Source organism: Biomphalaria glabrata, chromosome 16 (assembly GCF_947242115.1).
Source record: "Biomphalaria glabrata chromosome 16, xgBioGlab47.1, whole genome shotgun sequence".
Taxonomy (NCBI): Eukaryota; Metazoa; Mollusca; class Gastropoda; family Planorbidae; genus Biomphalaria; species Biomphalaria glabrata.
Window position 1 is genome coordinate 21753618 of NC_074726.1, and position 19725 is coordinate 21773342.

The window sequence follows — 19725 nt, forward strand, 5'->3', positions numbered from 1 at the left end:
ACTTTGACGTCCACACAATCTCTTTGGCAAATAAACTTTCATATCTATACAATCTCTTTGGCAAATAAACTTTCATATCTATACAATCTCTTTGGCAAATAAACTTTTGACGTCTATACAATCTGTTTGTGAAATAAACTTTGACGACATCACAATCTCTTTGGCAAATAAACTTTCATATCTATACAATCTCTTTGGCAAATAAACTTTTGACGTCTATACAATCTGTTTGTGAAATAAACTTTGACGACATCACAATCTCTTTGGCAAATCATATGAACACAATCTGTTTGGTAAATAAGCTTTGACGTCTACACAATCTCTTAGGCAAATCATATGAACACAATCTGTTTGGTAAATAAGCTTTGACGTCTACACAATCTCTTTGGCAAATCATATGAACACAATCTGTTTGGTAAATAAGCTTTGACCTCTACACAATCTCTTAGGCAAATCATATGAACACAATCTGTTTGGTAAATAAGCTTTGACGTCTACACAATGTGTTTGGCTAATTTCTTTTTTTTCGTTCTCATTTTTTATGTTGGAGTATTCAGATGACTAGACCAATACATGAGATGAACTGCGCAGTGGTTTCCATCTATCTCTCTCTCTCTCTCTCTCTCTCTCTCTCTATATATATATATATATATATATATATATATATATATATATATATGTAGGCCTACCAGTACTATTATCTTGGCTCTTTTCATCTAGCGATGATTCTCACGCTTGGTGCGAGTAATTACTTTTGTTTCAATGTTGAATATTATTTTGAATAATAAATCAGTACTTAAAAACAATATTACTTTACAGTGTAGTAACTTATTCACAATATCGAATGACAACAATCGTCACAACATGTATAAAAACTCGTGAAGTCAACTCCTAATTAAAACTAATATTTAATATTCTATAAGGCATCATTGGCCACATTAAAATCATGTACTAAATGTAATAAGTAATTGATTAATTTAAATTAATTATGTACTGTTATGACAGCATGTATGTTTAATGATCAAATAATACATCTAGCATGAATAACATACAACAAGGAGAGAAATAGTTTTTCCCCCATGCTCAGCCAGACCAACCCGTTCCCGCCTCTGTGCATACTCCTGGACCCAACATCACCAGGCTACATGAGTTCAACATAATTTGTCTGTCTGTCATTTGTGTAGACTATCGTCTGTCGCTCCTTTTCTAGCTTCTATCTATTGTCAATGATTCCTATCATAAAAATACTCAGGCTTTCTTTACTGACTCAAGACTTCACGGACTCTCAAGGCTTTCCATCCAAAGACTGTCACTCTAAATAAAGAAAAAAAACAGGATATTGCTAACAGCTAGCCAAAGCGCAATGTCTATTTATTCTTCATCAACTACCCTCTAATGCAATAACTAATACAAATCATTTTCTTACTCTGGTCCTTTAGAACTACTTCCTACATGCTACAGTGTCTCTAGTACACGACACACGCCCCAGCTAACACTAAATGGCTCTCTTCCTCACGCCTAAAACTAACATTAATAATTGGATGTGTCTGTCCCGACCCATGTATCAGTCGCTCTACAAGACAAACATCTAACTGACATTGCCCTAACCTTTGTCTGGTCTATGTCAATTCTATCGGTGAGTCTTGATAACATCGATGAAACTAATTAATATCATTCTCTCTCTCTATCTTATACACACACACACAACAAACACACACATATCTAAATATGAACGCCCGCAGGATTTTTGCAGGGGGGTTCAATCTGACACCTATGGCTCAAAGTCGTAGCATTTAATACACATCTCCAGTTTGTCTGGTTTCACTTGCAGTCGTTATTTTAAGATCCGACAGTCAGTCAAAGATCTCAAAGTTGAGACTTAAAGCTCGAAAGGATTCGTATTTTTTTAGTTCATTGTCTCACACAAAAGAGGTAAATTTAGCACCAACGCTATCGCTAGTGACAGGAAAATAAATGCTAGCCATCACGGGGCAGCCTTGGCCGAGTAGTTTGTCCATGTCTAGACTGTACAATGACGTTAGACACATGCAGTACGTCAGTCAGAACAACAGGAACTAAGCCAATGAAGTCGAATACAATCTCAATTATCGAACGTTCAAAGACATCTGCCTGAGATAACTGCAGTTTCATCTCTAAACTACCCAGCCAATGCAGTTAATACATGATGCTGCTGCTCGCATGTTTTGGTTTGTTGCTGCTGCTCGCATGTTTTGGTTTGTTGCTGCTGCTCGCATGTTTTGGTTTGTTGCTGCTGCCAGCGCTCCGTTTATCAAAATCAAAGTTTTGACTCGGACGATGGCATGTGAAAAACTTTCTTTTCTCTCTTTTTGTTTTTGTAAACTGGTGGACGTGTTTCACCTGCCAATTTATCGAGCGCTGACAACGAGCGCAAGACGTAAATACACGTACACTCTTAACTTTTGTTCAAAGAAACTATAACATTCATCACATTGAAAGATAACTAGCAAGGATTTCTCCTCCAAGGCAAAACTCTCACACACACAAAAACGCATCATATTCTAGACCTTAACTAAATATTATAAAAAATAATTGTGGCATTTTGCGTCTCGAGAGACAATTTTTTCACTTTTCAACTTCTTGTGTGACTAAAGAGGCCAATCCTGTGTACTTTCACCCTTCTTTCTACAACTGTTGTGTATGACATTTGCAATCCAGGACATTTCCTTTAATGCTCGCTCTTCATGTGGATCTATCCAGTGCCACCTTTTCCTAGCTGTTAGTGTCGATTTTGAAGAGCTTTAAAGTCGCGTTTGCACACATCAGTATACCTTAGCAGTGGACGACCAGCGTATCTCCTGCCTTATGTTAAATCACCTTACAGAATGTCTTGTGAAAGTCGACCTTGTGGCATTCATAATAACTATAGCCAGTTGCGTCACTAGGGTGGGTGTTACCCGGTGCAGCCCTAAAAAAAATTCATATTTTTTGTCTGTTGAGCCATAATACACATAATTTATAATTAACTACATTAATTGATTGTTAAACAAATATAAATGACAATTTATCTATCGTTCAATTTTGCAACAATGCAACCTTACAATGTTTTTTTCTTTTCTGGATTTTAAACTTCTGAACGTATCAATCACATAAATTGATGTCTTTAACGATTTTATTTTTAATGAATGTGCTCGCTGTGAAAGTGTCGTCTGTTCATTGTCGAACGAGTTATGCTTTTTGGTAAAGAAAAAGTTTAATTAGCCACCACTTTGTCAATAGTTTAAAGGTAGGCCTACTCTTATGTATCTTTGGCCTTCTAGTATAACTTCCCCGCAAAAAGCAAAGATAGGTAAAATAAAAGACATCTGGCAACAGATCTTAAGCTGCGCCTCTAAAGGCTATAATGTTTTAACGAAAAAAATTTTCAATTGTACCAAACATTTTAGGCCAAAAGCATTTTCTGAAAAGAATGTTGACCATATAAATTGAATGTTATACACATCTATTAAATAACTTTTCTGTTGGTTCTTAAAATTTCCTATACTCCTTTATGGCTTCATACACCCAAGCTGCATTTATTTATATCCCTGAGCTCAACATATCATAAATTCAAGTTAATCCCCTTTCTAGACATTTAGACTACTATAACTAAGTAAACCTCACCAGCTTTTTTCTTTCTTATAATCTTATAACTTATGAATCTGATCAATGTGCACTATGTCAGGTGTACTGTCAAACAAAATAAATGTGCTGCAGTAATTTTAACTCTTATAAATATATCTTTTACGTCGTTTGCTAAAACATGTATACACTTTTCATCATGATAGATACACTTTCAGTTATGGGTTTTATTCACACAACATTTCCATCATCTTATGAAAATTCTATATTCAATAAAGACTAAATAAATGAGAATTGGACCAGCTCACGTTCCCATTACAAGAAAAACGACGCCTATGATAGGCCTAAGCTATCTCGACATGACCGACTCAGAACCAGACACAACAGAACGAGACAACTTATGTTCCAGAAACTAAAAGTAGGAGGATCGTCAAAGAATGCTGACCATGTCCTTCAAAGTTGCATACTATATCAAGAGGCCAGAATAAAACTCTAACCCCAAAACCCTCCTATGGTGTAAAAACTATAATTGATGGAAGGATGACATGTTTGCCTCTGAACTATTCAATTACTTAATAAATAGAAGGATTTTAGTCTATTGTTTGTTTAATTTTTTTTGCAACTACCTTCTTCTTTACACAAGGCATATCTCTCCTTAGAAATTGACAGTTTATATGTAAAACAAATGTAATCAATTACCACTGAATCATTAAATCATTAAATAATTGTAAATTTTTTTATGTATTCATGTGCTGTTGTCGACAATGAATTCTTGTTTCAACTTGATTCAAGAATGGAAAAAGAAAATAACGCGTACAAAACGTAATAAGGGAAATAACTTATCTTATTTAATACAGACGTTACTTAAAAAAAAAAAAAAAAGATGATGATTACATCCTACACGTCATGCATCTTGTTATGAATGTTAACCAATGACGTAAATAATTTTGCCAAGTCCCTGGTTTTCCTGGCTGGCTCAGGCAACCCATTCCATGCTCTAATAGCACTAGGAAAGAAGAAGCATTTGTGCAAATTTGTCCTAGCATATGGAACGAGGAATGTGCCTTTATCTTTGTGTCTTTCTGAGTATTAATGGAAACATATACAGCTACATCTCCCAATAAGTTATAATTTATTTCCAATAACTAAATGACTAAGTGTTGTATCTTTTACCCATCCAGACAGACCGAGTGAGTTTTTTTTGTAAATTGTTAAGAAAGACTCGCGCAGGTGCAAGCGTGAGACAACTCAATGGGAACCGTCGAAGTTTAAAAGGCTATGTAGCTTGATTTATGATGCGATTATATCTATTTAATGTGTGTTAAGGAGCGCAGGTATTCACTTGTTACAAGGAGGAGTATAAGATACTTGTCTTGTTTTCATCCAGAAACGTGCCCCCCATCTCCCATTATATCAAGCAAGCGGAATTTACAATTTACTTTCATTATTACTTTCATGGAATTCTTATAATAATTGGAAAATTCATCCCTGCATGGTAGGTTGACTCACATGAGGTGTTCAGGTGACAGAATCACATTTTAGTTAAGAAAGGTAGATCTAGTAACAAGGATTAAACTACTTGATATTAAACGTATGTAAACAATTTATATATAAAAATTATATGCAGTTTGTTTTTCAAAGCGTGAAGTCTCTTTTATTTATTTTTATTCTTGCTAAAAAATTATTATTATTTTTAAACTCATTTTTTTAAAATTTCATCCAGTTTTCTCCAGATTCTAAGTTATTTGATAGATTCAATTTTTTTAAAACACTTGGAAAATATATAATAGTGAATATATATATAGATCTATATTTTACTTATTTTTCTGCACGACTTCTGTAGGTAAAGTTAAATTATTTATTCATTATACATTATCTATAATCATGTTCTTGTCATCTATATCAATTTAAATATCTGTATCAGTAATTAAAGAAATTTCTATTTCACAAAAACTCATTGATACTTATGAAATATTTATATATATATATATATAGGCCTATATATATATATATATATATCGAACTGTAGGCAGAGAGAAATTTTTTCGAATCGTTTGGCTGCTCATAACGTCAGTTTATATTGTTTACACGTTTAATACTAAATGGCCTTGTAATTGAAATGTCTCCTTCACAATGTCATGGTTGATCCGCTCGCGCCCACACTTATACACACGCAATGTCCATAAACTCGAAGATAAAAGTCCAATCTTCGTCCTGTTAAGGCGGATTCACAACAGCAACAGGCAGTTTGTCTCTGCTTCAGATTTACAGTCTGTCTCTGCTTCAGATTTACAATTTGTCTCTGCTTCAGATTTACAGTCTGTCTCTGCCTCAGATTTACAGTTTGTCTCTGCTTCAGATTTACAGTCTGCCTCTGCTTCAGATTTACAGTCTGCCTCTGCTTCAGATTTACAGTCTGCCTCTGCTTCAGATTTACAGTTTGTCTCTGCTTCAGATTTACTTGCTTTTATTTTAGTTTTAGAATGATCTTCGTTCTTTGCTGATGGCTGTCCTCTTTCTTTGCTGACGGCTGTTCTATTTGCTAATTGCTGTCCTCTTTGCTGATGGCTGTACTCTTTGCTGACGGCTGTTCTATTTGCTAATTGTTGTCCTCTTTGCTGATGGCTGTCCTATTTGCTGATGGCTGTCTTCTTTATTGATGGCTGTCCTTTTTGCTGATGGCTGTCCTCTTTATTGATGGATGTCCTTTTCTGCTGATGGCTGTCCTCGTAGCCTTAAATACCAACATTCATGACTGAACGCCACGTGAAGAGGCCCTAGTCGTGGACGTCAACTTAACATTGTCAGAGGGACCTCTTGAATCTGCTCATGGAAATAAGTAGTCTCTCGTTTTCTAGGTATTTTAATACACGATCTCAATTTCCAGGTATCGAAAATGAATAGAATCTATGTTTAAAATTCTGTACGTCTTAGTACACAACGATTGTATATGAAGTCCAGCCCTCGCCTGAAAATGATATGGACATGAGTTGAGTCTCATTTAACCTGTTTTCTTTGGGTTTTAATTTTTATTTTTTCTCTTTCACTCCGTTGTTGGCCATTTTATTTATTTATTTTGAAAACCATTAAATATTCACAAGCTGATTAAATTATTTGGTGAAAACTAGTCATAGAGTTATTAAATTTTGTATCTTTTACGTTAATAACCTTCCAAAAGACATTCAGTTTCATATCTTTCCGTAGAAATACTGTTGGAAGTCGCTATTCGTGTCGTGTCGTGTCCCAGATAAACGTTTGTGAAGGATGCATATCTAATTTAGATAACTTTTGTTCGTCGCGTCTGTCGTGCTGTAGCATGCTCAGTGCCTTCCATCTCTGTTGTGGACCTGTTGGAGTATCTAGGTTCTAGGAGAAGGTTTCCGTGCTGCCTTTAAGCGCTCAGCAAACACAACTCAAAATATATGAATTAAAAGTCTACATTTAAACTCTAACTTCCTTGTTATGCAGCTAATCTGTTCGCAGTAGGCCTACTAAACTTGAGATTTTGTGTCTGTTAAATGATGTCAGTCTCTATAACACCGTGTCATATACAAGATTTGTAGGCCTACAGTTAGAGAAAGCAGTTTTTCGCTGCTTTTTTTCTCATCTATTAGGACCGACCTAAAAAGCACACAGACTAACAACGTTTTTATTCGGTTGGATTTAACAGGTGTGTTTCTTTTATATTTGTTCCTTTTTAGAATCATGGGCCTGCCAGGTGGTTTCAGCGTCGTGCACTGTGTTGGGACAGTTCTACTTGGTATTGGATTGATACTGCACATAGTGGGACTGGCCACCCCAAGCTGGGCGTCTGGAACACGTACAGATTCAAGAGGTGTCTCTGTTACCAAGATGTACGGACTGTGGAAACTGTGCGATGGATCAGAGTGTAAAGATTTGTCTGACTATTCAACTAACATCCCAGGTATTTTTTTGTTAACACATGTTCAATGTTTTACATAAGGCATAAAGTAATCGATTCAATATATCCAATAGTAATGACTTGAGGTACTGTCTGAGGGAATTCATATGATTAACTCTTTCTCTCCGTAATTATTTACCACATTCTAGTGGAATCAACGTTGGTATCGTCATTTAGGGGAGAAAGAGTTAATAGAACAACTACAGAAGGTAACGTGGAATTGGAAAAAAAGCACATCGTCTTCTTAAAGTATGATACCTACTCTATTATTATAGCTTTTATATAGCGCTACTTTCATGCTTATAGCATGCTCAGAGCGCTTTTGGTCCAATCTCATTTGTGGACCAGTGTGTGTGGGGGCGGGCAGGGGGTATCTAGTTGTTGGTTTTCCGTGCTGCCTTTAGGAGCTCAGTAAACACAACTCTGCCCGAGTCGGGTGTCGAACCTCGAGCCCCCTTCTAGGTAGCCAAGCCAAGCCAAGTTCAAGCGCACTTGGCCTCTCGACCACGCTTCCCATAGACTGGGTGCAGATTTGTACCTCGGTATTTAAAAATGTATTCCGAATTCCATAGTTCGAATTTTTTTTTTCCCACCCATGGTAGACTTACTTAGGACTTAGATCCACCCGCGCCGTTCAGCGCATTGGGCGGCAAGCGGTCTCCACAAAGATCTGTCACTGGCAATGTCTGAAGCCTTTTCCCACCTGGTGTCCAGTGTTCTGAGGTCCTACATGAAAGTGTGGCGCCAAGTTATACTAGGACGTCCCTGTTTGCGCTTTTCTCGTATTGGCCTTCATGTCATCGCAACTCTTGGTATGTGTAATTTATTTTGTCGGAGAACATGTCCTACAAACCTTATGTGACGCTCTGTCACATCCTCACTAAGTGGTCGACTCCCAGTTCAGCATAGGATTTCCTTGTTTGGGACCCGATATCTATAACTGACTCCTAAAATCCGTCTTAGCCGTCTTTCATGAAATCAGTGGGCAGGGCATTTATTCTTCCCAGTATGCTATTAAATTATATCTCAGTTAAAAAAGAGCTGATGGCCTACACTGCTCCGTTTCAGTCACGGTCCTGGCCCTGTTGTGTTTTTTTGTTTTGTGGTTTTGTGATTGTAATGCCATCTCTTGAACTATCCTGTCAATGAACTTGTGTGTAATACGTTGTCCAGCTGAGAGAAATAATTTATTTCAAACCATAAGAAAACTATCATCTCACAAGATTCTTTTACCTTTACCTATCCGTCTGTTGGACCGTTGGGGCACCAGGCAAGACTTGTCGACCGTCTTTCTCCATTCCTCCCTTTTTTTTTTACCTTGTTTAGAACCTCTCTCAATGTCAGGCCCGTCCATTCTTTAATGTTGTCCTCCCATCGCTTTTTCTGTCTGCCTCTTCTTCTTTTACCTGGCACTGTTCCCTGAAGGCAGGTCTTTGCGAGCCCCGTAGATCTTGTAATGTGGCCATAGGTTTTAAGCTTTCGTCTTTTTACAATAGTTAGCAGGTCGTCATGGGCTCCGATTGCTGCAGTAACCCTGTCTCTGATTTCTTGGTTTGTGATGCGGTCTTTGAATGTGATGCCTAGGATCCTTCTGTAGCATCTCAATTCCATTGCTAGGATCATCCTCTCTAGCTTTGCATTCAACGTCCACGACTCGCAAGCATATAAAAATGTGGCCATGACCAGGGAGCGCATAAGTCTGATTTTGGTGCCGAGGGCTAAGTCCTTGTCTTTCCATATTTTTTAAGTTTTGAAAGGGCTGCTGTGAACTGTGCTATTCGGGCCAATAGTTCGGGTTTTGTTCCCTCATCTGAGACAATAGCTCCGAGGTATTTGAAGCTGTTAACACTAGTTAGCTTTTCACCTCCAATACTGATGCCTCTTTTAAAGCCCTGATGGCTATTGGTCATAATTTTTTTTTCGGCATTTATTTGCATGCCATATGCTGCGGAAGTCTTGATACTTACACAAACCATACACAAAACTTAGGCTACAGTACACAAACAACCGGAAACACTCTTTTTGATGCTAAAATTTTAATATAGAATTAAATTTTTGTCTGCTAAATACAATGGAGATACATTTTGAAATAAATTAGGACTTCTTACGTGCATTTACTTTACTTCAATAGTATTTGACTATCTGTAGAAACTTTTCAAAATTAATGTATATTTGAAAGGAATTATGGCAAATGATATGTCAATGATGAAGTTAGCTTTTGGATCCGTTACTCTGCCTTTAAGTCAGTGACACTGCTATTGTGTCGCTGGCGTCGCCTTTGAACGCATAATTATTTTTTTAACAAGCAAGATTGTAAGAAATCCCCACTAGAATTATTTTTTCATCGTAACTTCAACTAAATTCTATGTAACTTCTCTTTAGCGATAACTTGGAAATAATGGGTAAGCATTAAATACATGATAAGGCTGGCTAGTCGTTGATAAATCTTTTGTTAAAAATTGTATTTTTTTTTACCAAGAAACTAACCCATAATTCTGCATCTCTTCTGTACCGAAACTGTGTACAGCATAACAAAAAATACGAAACTGAAAGAAAGCGCATGCGCAGTCAAAGGATCATTCTGTTAATTATAAATTGCGTTAGCGCTGACATTACAGGCAGTTACACCAGGGCCGGCTGTAGATTACTGGAGGCCCCTAGGCAAAGTGAATTAGTTTGCCCCAAAAGGAATAGAAAAATAAATAATAAAGAGTGAATAAATAAAATTGTGCAATTTATTTTAAACATAGTGTACTCAACAATAACAATCGGCTCAAGTTTCGCTATTTCTTCTATATAATTTTTTTGCGAGGTCCCCCACATATCAGAGGCCCTGCTTAGTTTGTCTATGCCGGCCTTGATTACACAATCGAAAGGAAATGTTTTTTTTTTTAAAACTGCGAGCTAAATATTTCTTTATGTTATGAAGTTTATTGCTTGAGACATAGTATAAATATGTAGCTTATAAATATGTGGTTTAATAGAGGAGAATCATTTTCCTTTTTATTAGCTTCCTAGTAGTATAGATCTCAGCGCTACGTTTGTACATTTAACCACTTAACAACTAGAATTAAACAATAACTCGGCAAGTAGGCTACCTCGTTGTACTATTTAGAATAGACACCTTTTCAAATATTTGATCTATACTCAAACAAACTGAAACTAAAAAGGCATTATTGAAAAACAGGAGTCTTTTTTTTTTGAAGAATAAAATGGGCAAATTAAAAAAAAAGTTTTTTCATGTTTTGGATGCTCATTCAAAGTTGAAGATAATCTACTTTCTGGTCCAAACCTCCTGACGGGGATGGTAGCGAGCAGGGTATGACCGCAAGACAATCGAGAAGACCAATCGACACTCTTTAAGAAAATAAAAATATTTCTTTTATTTTGTACTTAGAAAATATGCCTCCGAAAAAGTGGAACAGATATCCCTATGTGGCAGTTGTGTAGCAAGGGATTTGGGGGCCCGGGGGACGTATCCTCATTATGGGCCCCTGCATTGTTGACATTCGACATCATGACATGAGATAAATATATAAGTCTAATGTGTGAAATACATGCAACATGGTCACTCATTTACATAACGACATGAATAGCAAGATAACATGGCAATCGCTTAATATTTAATGTAAAAAAAATCTGACACTGAGTTGGGGGCCCCCCCTTAAGTGGAGGCCCTAGGGGATTTTCAAATTTGGACCCCCGCCTCTCCTCACCCTAGCTACGCCACTGATATATGAAGTAGTTGATCTTCGTATCAACTCTCCTTGACTACCTATATGTTTTAAAATCACTGTTAAGTCCTAGAATCAAAGTGTAATACTTTTCCAATAGTCAAATTATTTTGTGCTACAAACGGAAGGACCTATACAAATCGCAGTGCTAAAAACAATTAAATTATACTTAACTCTTTCTCTCCTAACTGACGATATCAACGTTGATTCCACCAGAACGTGTTAAATAATAAAGGAGAGAAAGAGTTAATAAAAAAACACAATAAGTCTATTATAGCTAATCAACAGCTTCATTTTTGTACATCTGATACACTAAAAAGTTTGCTACCGTATTCATAAATGTTCCTCTATTTATGAAAATCTTTAACATGTAATGTTCAGACGGCTAATGGACTATAAAGTAGTGGCGTAAGGTAATGTTCCTGTATTTATGATTTTATTGTGAGCCAAATTGTATGTTTTGCTGTTTTACAACATCGAATTGTATTAAATGTTTCCACATGAAAATGAAAGGGACAAAGCAACTCTTAACTCTTTCTCTCCTAACCGACAATACAAACGTTGATTCCATCAGAATGTGGTTAATAATTACGGAGAGAAAGAGTTAATGCCACACTGACATAGGTCAGGAACCGAAATAAATCCAGTCCATACTATAATGTACCCTCCAATCCAAGATCACAATCATGTTACTGGTTGGGAGGGAAAAAAAACAACTAACTCCCCTCTTCACAACCCATACAGTCACAACAAAAGTGTCCAGCAACCAAGTATGTTTTGACAGGGCCGGCCTTACAAATGGCGGGGCCAAATTTTTACAATGACAACTATTACTATTTAGTAGATCATTGCATCAACATGTATTATACACCATGCATAGGAGAGCAATAAATACACTAGGCGCCAGTGGGTAATTAAAGTTACATTAATCGTACGATACACTAAATATGTTAATGTTGTAAGTCCTACATCTCTAAAAGCCTGTAACCAGAGCAATGATTGATAGTGATATGCTTAATGTAATTTGCGGGGCCCCTGCCAGGTGCGAGTCCCAGTTTGAAGCAACTGATAAAATCGGCCTAAGGATGTCCGTGTCTTTTGTTTACAAGTTCCGAACTCATTCCCCCTTCCCACTCCTCAGCCTACGTTACATCATGAACCATGAAACAACAGATTGTACAACCACTCAGTCCTACAACATGATATATCTCAGTCCTACAACATGGTATATCTCAATCCTACAACATGGTATATTTCAGTCCTACAACATGATATATCTCAGCCCTACAACAAGGTATATCTCAGTTTTATAACATGATATATCTCAGCCCTACAACAAGGTATATCTCAGTTTTATAACATGATATATCTCAGTCCTATAACATGATACATCTCAATCATACAACATGGTATATCTCATTCCTACAACATGGTATATCTCAATCCTATAACATGGGATATTAGAGCCCTACAACATGGTATATCTTAGTCCTACAACATGATATATCTCAGCCCTACAACATGGTATATCTCAGCCCTACAACATGGTATATCTCAGCCCTACAACATGGTATATCTCAACCCTAAAACATGGTATATCTCAGCCCTACAACATGGTATATCTCAATCCTATAACATGGTATATGTCAGTCCTCCAACATGGTATATACATAATTGAACTCTTAAGTATTGGTATCGAAATTGTATATGAGTAATTAATCGAAGTTTCAACACTATAGGAAATATCCCCTCAGATCAGCATTGCATTCTAGAAATGTACCAAAAACACATCGGCGCTTGCAAGCTGATGCAAAAGAAACTTAGCATCCAACACAAGGACCTCACTGATGTGATTAGTGGAGACTTCTTCTCAACCTTTACTGCCAGTGAATTGTAGTTCTTAACGGACGAGTTTAAGGAGTTGTCTAGAGTCTAGACCTCGGCGTTTTAGGCATAAACCAAAAGAGAGACATTATCACACACATATAAAGTTTGCAACATGAGCGCTCGTTGATTCAAGATACATTTCTGACCATTGAAAAAAGTGAGACCACATTTCAAAGCCAAAAAACCCAGCAACAATAACCTATAAACCTTGCTCCAAAGTACATGGCTTAAATTGAAAAAGAGGTGATGTGGATGGTCTTTGACTTATTGTACTAACTGCTGGCAGACAACAGTGTTAGCGTATTATTTTTAACTTGTAAAATTTGAAATAACTTTTATTACAATATAGACAAATTATAACTTGAGGTTAAATAAATAAATGTAGTAGTCTTTGGGAATAATGTAAAATAATATTTTGAACAAAAACTAGCTCACTACAAAAACATGTCTTTTCACTCTGGCAATCTGGAGTCGTCTGTCGTACGACAAAGCTGCTTCTCTTGCATCATTTACACTACCCCACCGTCACCATAGAAACACACACAAACAAAAAACACTCCAGAACAAGAGGAGGCATCAAAACTAAAATAGGCTAGCGGTTCTTAAAAAATAAAAATTCAGGATCTGACTTTGGGCTTAGGTATTGTGATGTTGCTTATTCAGGCTGTCTTGATGTCAACTATGGATGACTGTTGGATCTCAACCAATTACTCTGCAAGCGTTTGTGTGTAATTGTTCGGGTGTATTCCGTGTAGTTGAACAACAATCCATACATAATAAAACAACATCGGTTGTAACTAGTGAAGAGATGTAGTCAACACTGATGAACAATTTCACATAGATTTATTCTGATAAAAAGCCACAGTAGAAGTCTCTGTCACTAAACACGTCGTTACCCTGGAGTATTCTATCGCTAACTGATTTTCCGGTCTCTAACCCAACATATCCCAAACGTCACTAGTCCCGTTCAATATGCGTCTTCTTTGGTGCGTCGCTAAATAACTAAACTATATAAATAAGGTGTCTAACAGTATATAGTGTATATGAAATCTCTATATTTGTATTAGCTTCTTGTTTATAGTATCACTGGAGACATCATATTATCGTTAAGCGCATATATTTTAATTTCGCCTAAAATTGAACTTGATATGATTATATTGAACTTGATATGATTATATTGAACTTGATATGATTATATTGAACTTGATATGATTATATTGAACTTGATATGATTATATTGAACTTGATATGATTATATGATTATAGTTTTTCGACTTTTTTGGTTACAGATACATGGAAGGCTGCAAGTGCCTTTTCTATTCTGGGCATGGTGGCAGGAATAGCAGCTTTAGGTCTGGCTTGCTATCATTTTATTATGCGTGTTCTTGCTAAACCAGAAACGCAAACTTTGAAGTTCATTATAATGGTAGCTGGAATTTTAGCACGTAAGTAAATGTCTACTATAGCTATTGTTGTTTTGTGCTGTCTGTCTGTCTGTTTTTTTTTCTCAACCTAAAAATGCAATGGGAGATTTTTATTTTATCGCCATAATCTTGCTCGAATTTGAGAAATGACTAGTCTTGGTCTTCTGAAAAAGGTTTAAATTTTTGTGTGTGCATATTATATGCACATGGGTATAAAGTATTTGTAAAACAAACAAAATTAAAGCGTTTTTTCGTTGTTGAATTTTAGCCATAGGAAGTACATCCTTCAACATAACTATAATTATAAAGGAATCGAAAACTACAAAGATCCACAGTTTTCACCCGAAGTCAATTCTCAGATTAATTATTCGAGATACATCGAGCACATTTGAATGTAAAGATTGAATACCAACGACTCGGATGGCATTATATATTTGAAGAAAGCCATGGCCGGCCCTACCTATTGCGGTGAACTATGCAAAACCGATTGCGCAGGGCCCAGTCTAGGCAGAGATAAGAATAATATCAAAATAAATATTTTGTATTAGAAAATACACTTTGCAGGTTGTTGTTGTGTTTTTTATCGCGCATAGGATTGGTACCCTAAAATTGACAATTTTTCAGGAAATTTTTGAGTTTTCATGAGATTTTAATAATTTAAGGAGATTTTTGTATCCTTGAAATTACAGGAGATTTCAAGGAGGCCATGGAAAATGAAGAGGCCGCGGAAACCCTGTTAATATATATATATACTAGACATATGTTACCCGCGACCCGCGGGTCTTTATTTGCGCATTACTGTCGATATAGTCACTGAGAGTGTTTTGTAAACAATTAAACGAAATAATAATGTAATAAGTAAAGCGAATGTGTCAATGTAAAAATAGTGTGAATGAAGCTATCAAATCAGAATAGCTAATAGGCTTAAATCCATTTGTTCAAATTAAAACATTTGCTTGTAGGCCTACATATATTTGATTAAAATTTAAGACGAATAGACTTAATTTTGTATGTTCATGTGTTACAGTATAAAGTAGATCTTGAGGTAGACATAGATCTAAATCTACATTAATCTAGAGTTAAAAATTGGCTTTAATAGCGTTCATTCTGTGTTGCACATGTGTGACCTTTTTTCATGAATGAATATAGACCTATCTCAACACGGTTACGCAACTTTAGCGAACAGCGAACGAATGTATTAAAAATGCTTTAGAAAAACAAATTTGAATGTTAAATTGATTAAAATATGAATATGAATGGACAATAATTAGTATGTTTATGTGTTAAAGCACAAAACTATCTTTGCGAAAAGAAGTTTTATCATCTTAGAGTTCAATAAAAGTTTTAGACCTAGGCCTAGGAATAGACTCAGTAGAGAGATGTGTTAATCACTGTTAATGTGTAACCATTTGGTAATGTCTAATGTTCGCCAGACATTACCCGCGGCCTGCGGGTCTAAGTTTGTGTTTACTAATCTAGTGGATTGGATTTAGATGTATGTTAAACTTAACTAATGATCCTTTCAAGTTTTTTTTCTCTTTCGCTACGAAAATAAAATTAGGTTTGCGAAAATGGGATTACCCGAAGCCGATACATTCATATCTATTAAAAACGAAAAGAGCGATAGCTTTGTTAAATGAATGGGTTTATAAAGTAAACAATTAAACGAAATAATTTTTAGTACGCGATTCATGAATGAATATAGATCTAGGCCTATCTCAACTCTGCTTCGCAGCTTTCGTAAATGAATGTAGCTTTAGAAAACCAAATTTGAATGTTTATTTGATCAAAATATGAAATGAATGGACTTTAATTAATATGTTTATGTGTTAAAGTATAAAACTATCTGTGCGAAGAGAAGGTTTATCATCTTAGAGTTGAATTAGAGTTTTAGATCTAGGGATGGGATTATAAAGTAAACAATTAAACGAATTAATATTTAGTACGCGATTCATTACGGTATTGTCTAATGAAAAAAAGTTCGCCAGGAAATCTGTAGTCACAGATATCAGTAACTAATTTATGTAAAAAATGCTTTTGAAACATAAAATTGAAGGTTAATTTTATTATATAATGAAATCAATGGACCTTCCTTTGTATTTTCATGTGTTAAAGTAAAAAACTATCTGCGCAAAGTGTATTTCTTAAAATTAGATCTAGGTCTAAATCCTTTCTATCTTTTCTCATGTCAACATTGTAGACATGGCCTAGATCCATAAATTACTATAGCTGTAATAGAGTCGGACAACTTTATTTTTTTTGAGGGTCTTAAGTTTGTTTTAGGGCTACAATACATACACTACGGTCTAAGTTAGTACCTAAGGAACATTCCTGCCTAGTTTTATCAAGATTGGTCAAGCGGTTTTGATGTCTATAAGTAACATACATACATACATACACCACACATTCTACTTTATAATATAGATATATATAAGTAATAATGGTTTAATGTAATAATATACACCTAGAATTAGCGGGGTCCATTGCGACCGCATAGGTTGCAGTGGCCTAAAACCGGCCCTGAAGAAAGCTATTAATATGTATACAGAAAATATAATTTTAAAAAAATCTTTATCAGTCGATCCTCTCCTTTTAAATATAATTCAAGTCTTAAATTACTTGATGCGAACACTTTATTGCACCGATTGAAACACAATGGATGAATGTATTCTCGCTATTTGTATTTGTCTCATCGAAGTACTTAATCTTACATTGACTTGATTATTACTAAACTAGTTTCGGAACTCTAAAAAAGACATATTAAAGATGCGTATATCACAAGAGGGGATACCATGATTCCTCTTGTACTGTTCGCTTAGGAGAAATGCTTTGATTTTATGATAAATCTCTTATCTTATACAATACAGACGTTACTTCAAAAAAGACGTCCTACGCGTCATGCATTTAGTCATGAATATTAACCAATAACTTAAATTCTGCCAAGTCATTGGTTTTTCTGACTGGCTGGGGCAACCCATTCCATGCTCTAATTAGTCTAATAGCACTAGGGAAGAAGAAGTATTTGAAGCTGGTGAGGTGCAAAGTTGTATGTACTTACGAGGTTCAAGGTTGTATGTGCTAAAACGACAAAGAAAAAGCTTTCTATTAATTAATTAGAAACCGAAAAGGTAATTTAAAAATCTACACGTGTCAAAGTTTTCTCCCCTGATCTGCTAAAAATCCTGTAGCATTTACATCCTTCAGTTCTTCTCATGCTATAGCTTGAATTCTCGTCTTTATATTGTTACGAATCTCACTATCCAGGCTCTCTGCTAACTGCACCATACACCACCAACTTAAAGAACTTGACAAGTCAGGGCTCCAAAATAATGTAAAGGTTTAATGTCCATAAATAACAGCCAATACTGTACAATTGGCAGCACGTAGAACAGTACAAATAGCTCTGCGATAACAAATATCTCTCCAATAACACCGTTCCGCCGTATCAAGTCTTGCACTGGCCTCTCTGTCTCTTTTCGGGCTTGCACTGAGTTCAACAGTTCGGGACTGACTTCACACACTTGGGCTCGTTGTGTCGGACTCGATCACAGACCAAGATCAAGACGCCGTTCGTCTCAACTGTACTTGACAGTACTCCGCACTGAACCGTCGTAATGCTCCGTACAGGACCACATCGTTGAACTGTGCTGTAGTCGACCGTGTTCTGAACTCCTGTCGTAAACCCGCTTTCTGAACCGTCTTGACTGCGTCGCCTCCGTTCTTATATAGGGTCCCTACTGGCCTTCTCGAACCGGACAGAACGCCGCTCGACGTTTCTAGGTGGTCAGATGACTACAACTCTCGTGACGCTCCTGAGCTCTGTTCACGACGTCGATCCTTCCCGGACCGCCGTCGATCCTTCCCGAACCGCCGTGTTGACACTCGTCTCGGCTGACCGTCGTAACTCGTCACGGTTGACCGCTCTTCTAGCGCTGGCCTGGGGCGATTTGCGTCGGCTGACTACACACACACCACTACCCCTCTCTGTGCCACCACCAAGTTTATAACAATATTAATATAGAAAACTGACTGGCAGAAAAATAAACAGGATCTGTGTGTGAAATACTTCCATGGATGAGGAAACTATCTATCTATCTATCTATCTATCTATCTATCTATCTATCTATCTATCTATCTATCTATCTATCTATCTATCTATCTATCTATCTATCTATCTATCTATCTATCTATCTATCTATTTTTCTATCTATCTATCTATCTATCTATCTATCTATCTATCTATCTATCTATCTATCTATCTATCTATCTATCTATCTATCTATCTATCTATCTATCTATCTACTTGCTATTACTTTTCTTTTATATTTATCTCCCTCCCAAATTAAAGAGCGCTTTATAATGAGTCCCCGCCCTTTTAGCCAAAAAAAAAACAACACAAAATTAATTAGACAGTTATTATTTTATCATTTAAAGCTTGTCTGTTGATGACGTTACTTATTTTTTTTAAAGATAAAATTTGCATTTTGTTTTGTTTCAGTCTTGTGTGTTATCATCAGTACCAGTTGCTTTGGCGGAGGCGTGTATCAGAAGTATGAAATGGACAAAGCGGGTTTAGACATCGGGTACTCCCTCATCCTGAGTGCTGTCGGTGGTATCGTCATCTGTATAGGCGGAGTGGTGTTTTTTGTTGCCAGCTAGGGGGTGTGCTACTATAATGTCTCTTGAGTTATGTAGTTCCCCCCCCCCCCCCCCCAAATAAACACTATCTTCTCACAGAAACACTTACACAGTGTCAAACATAAAAACAATAATTTAGCATATGAGTTTGTCTGTAAGTCCTTTAGAGAGAGAGAAAGAGAGACAGAGACAGAGAGAGACTGAGAGAGAGAGCGAGAGGAAATGACAAAAGATGATTTATACTGCTTTTATTTTTATTTTTTTAAAACTATTCTTTTATTTCTGATCTATGTGTAATCCCGTTCAGATGTAACGTTTCTTTGTAAATTTTAATTAGTTTATGTACCTTTGTACTTTCGTGTATTTTTTATGCTCACTGATAAATAAAATGAATATATATCTAAATGCAAATTTTAATAAGTTTCTGTACCTGTAGATTTTAATGCATTTTAATGCTTACTAATAATTGAATAAACAAAGTGAAAACTAAACAATTTTGTTGCGAACGCGCATCTGTAAG

The 19725-nt window shown here is 36.2% G+C and overlaps 1 protein-coding gene across 3 annotated transcripts; it reads left to right on the forward strand.

Moving 5' to 3' along the window:
* The first annotated feature begins 4938 nt into the window (after positions 1-4938).
* LOC106078891 (uncharacterized) lies at positions 4939-19274 on the forward strand. Of its 3 annotated transcripts, none has more exons than XM_056014672.1 (4): positions 4939-5095; positions 7302-7525; positions 14433-14588; positions 19066-19274. In XM_056014672.1, the coding sequence occupies exons 2-4, from the start codon at positions 7306-7308 to the stop codon at positions 19224-19226; spliced, it is 537 nt and encodes a 178-aa protein (XP_055870647.1). In that variant the 5' UTR covers positions 4939-5095; positions 7302-7305; the 3' UTR covers positions 19227-19274. The 3 variants fall into 3 exon arrangements, with proteins under 3 accessions (XP_055870647.1, XP_055870646.1, XP_055870645.1); XM_056014671.1 differs by having other exon boundaries at positions 4948-5191; XM_056014670.1 differs by lacking the exon at positions 4939-5095 and adding an exon at positions 6415-6458.
* The last annotated feature ends 451 nt before the right edge of the window (positions 19275-19725 follow it).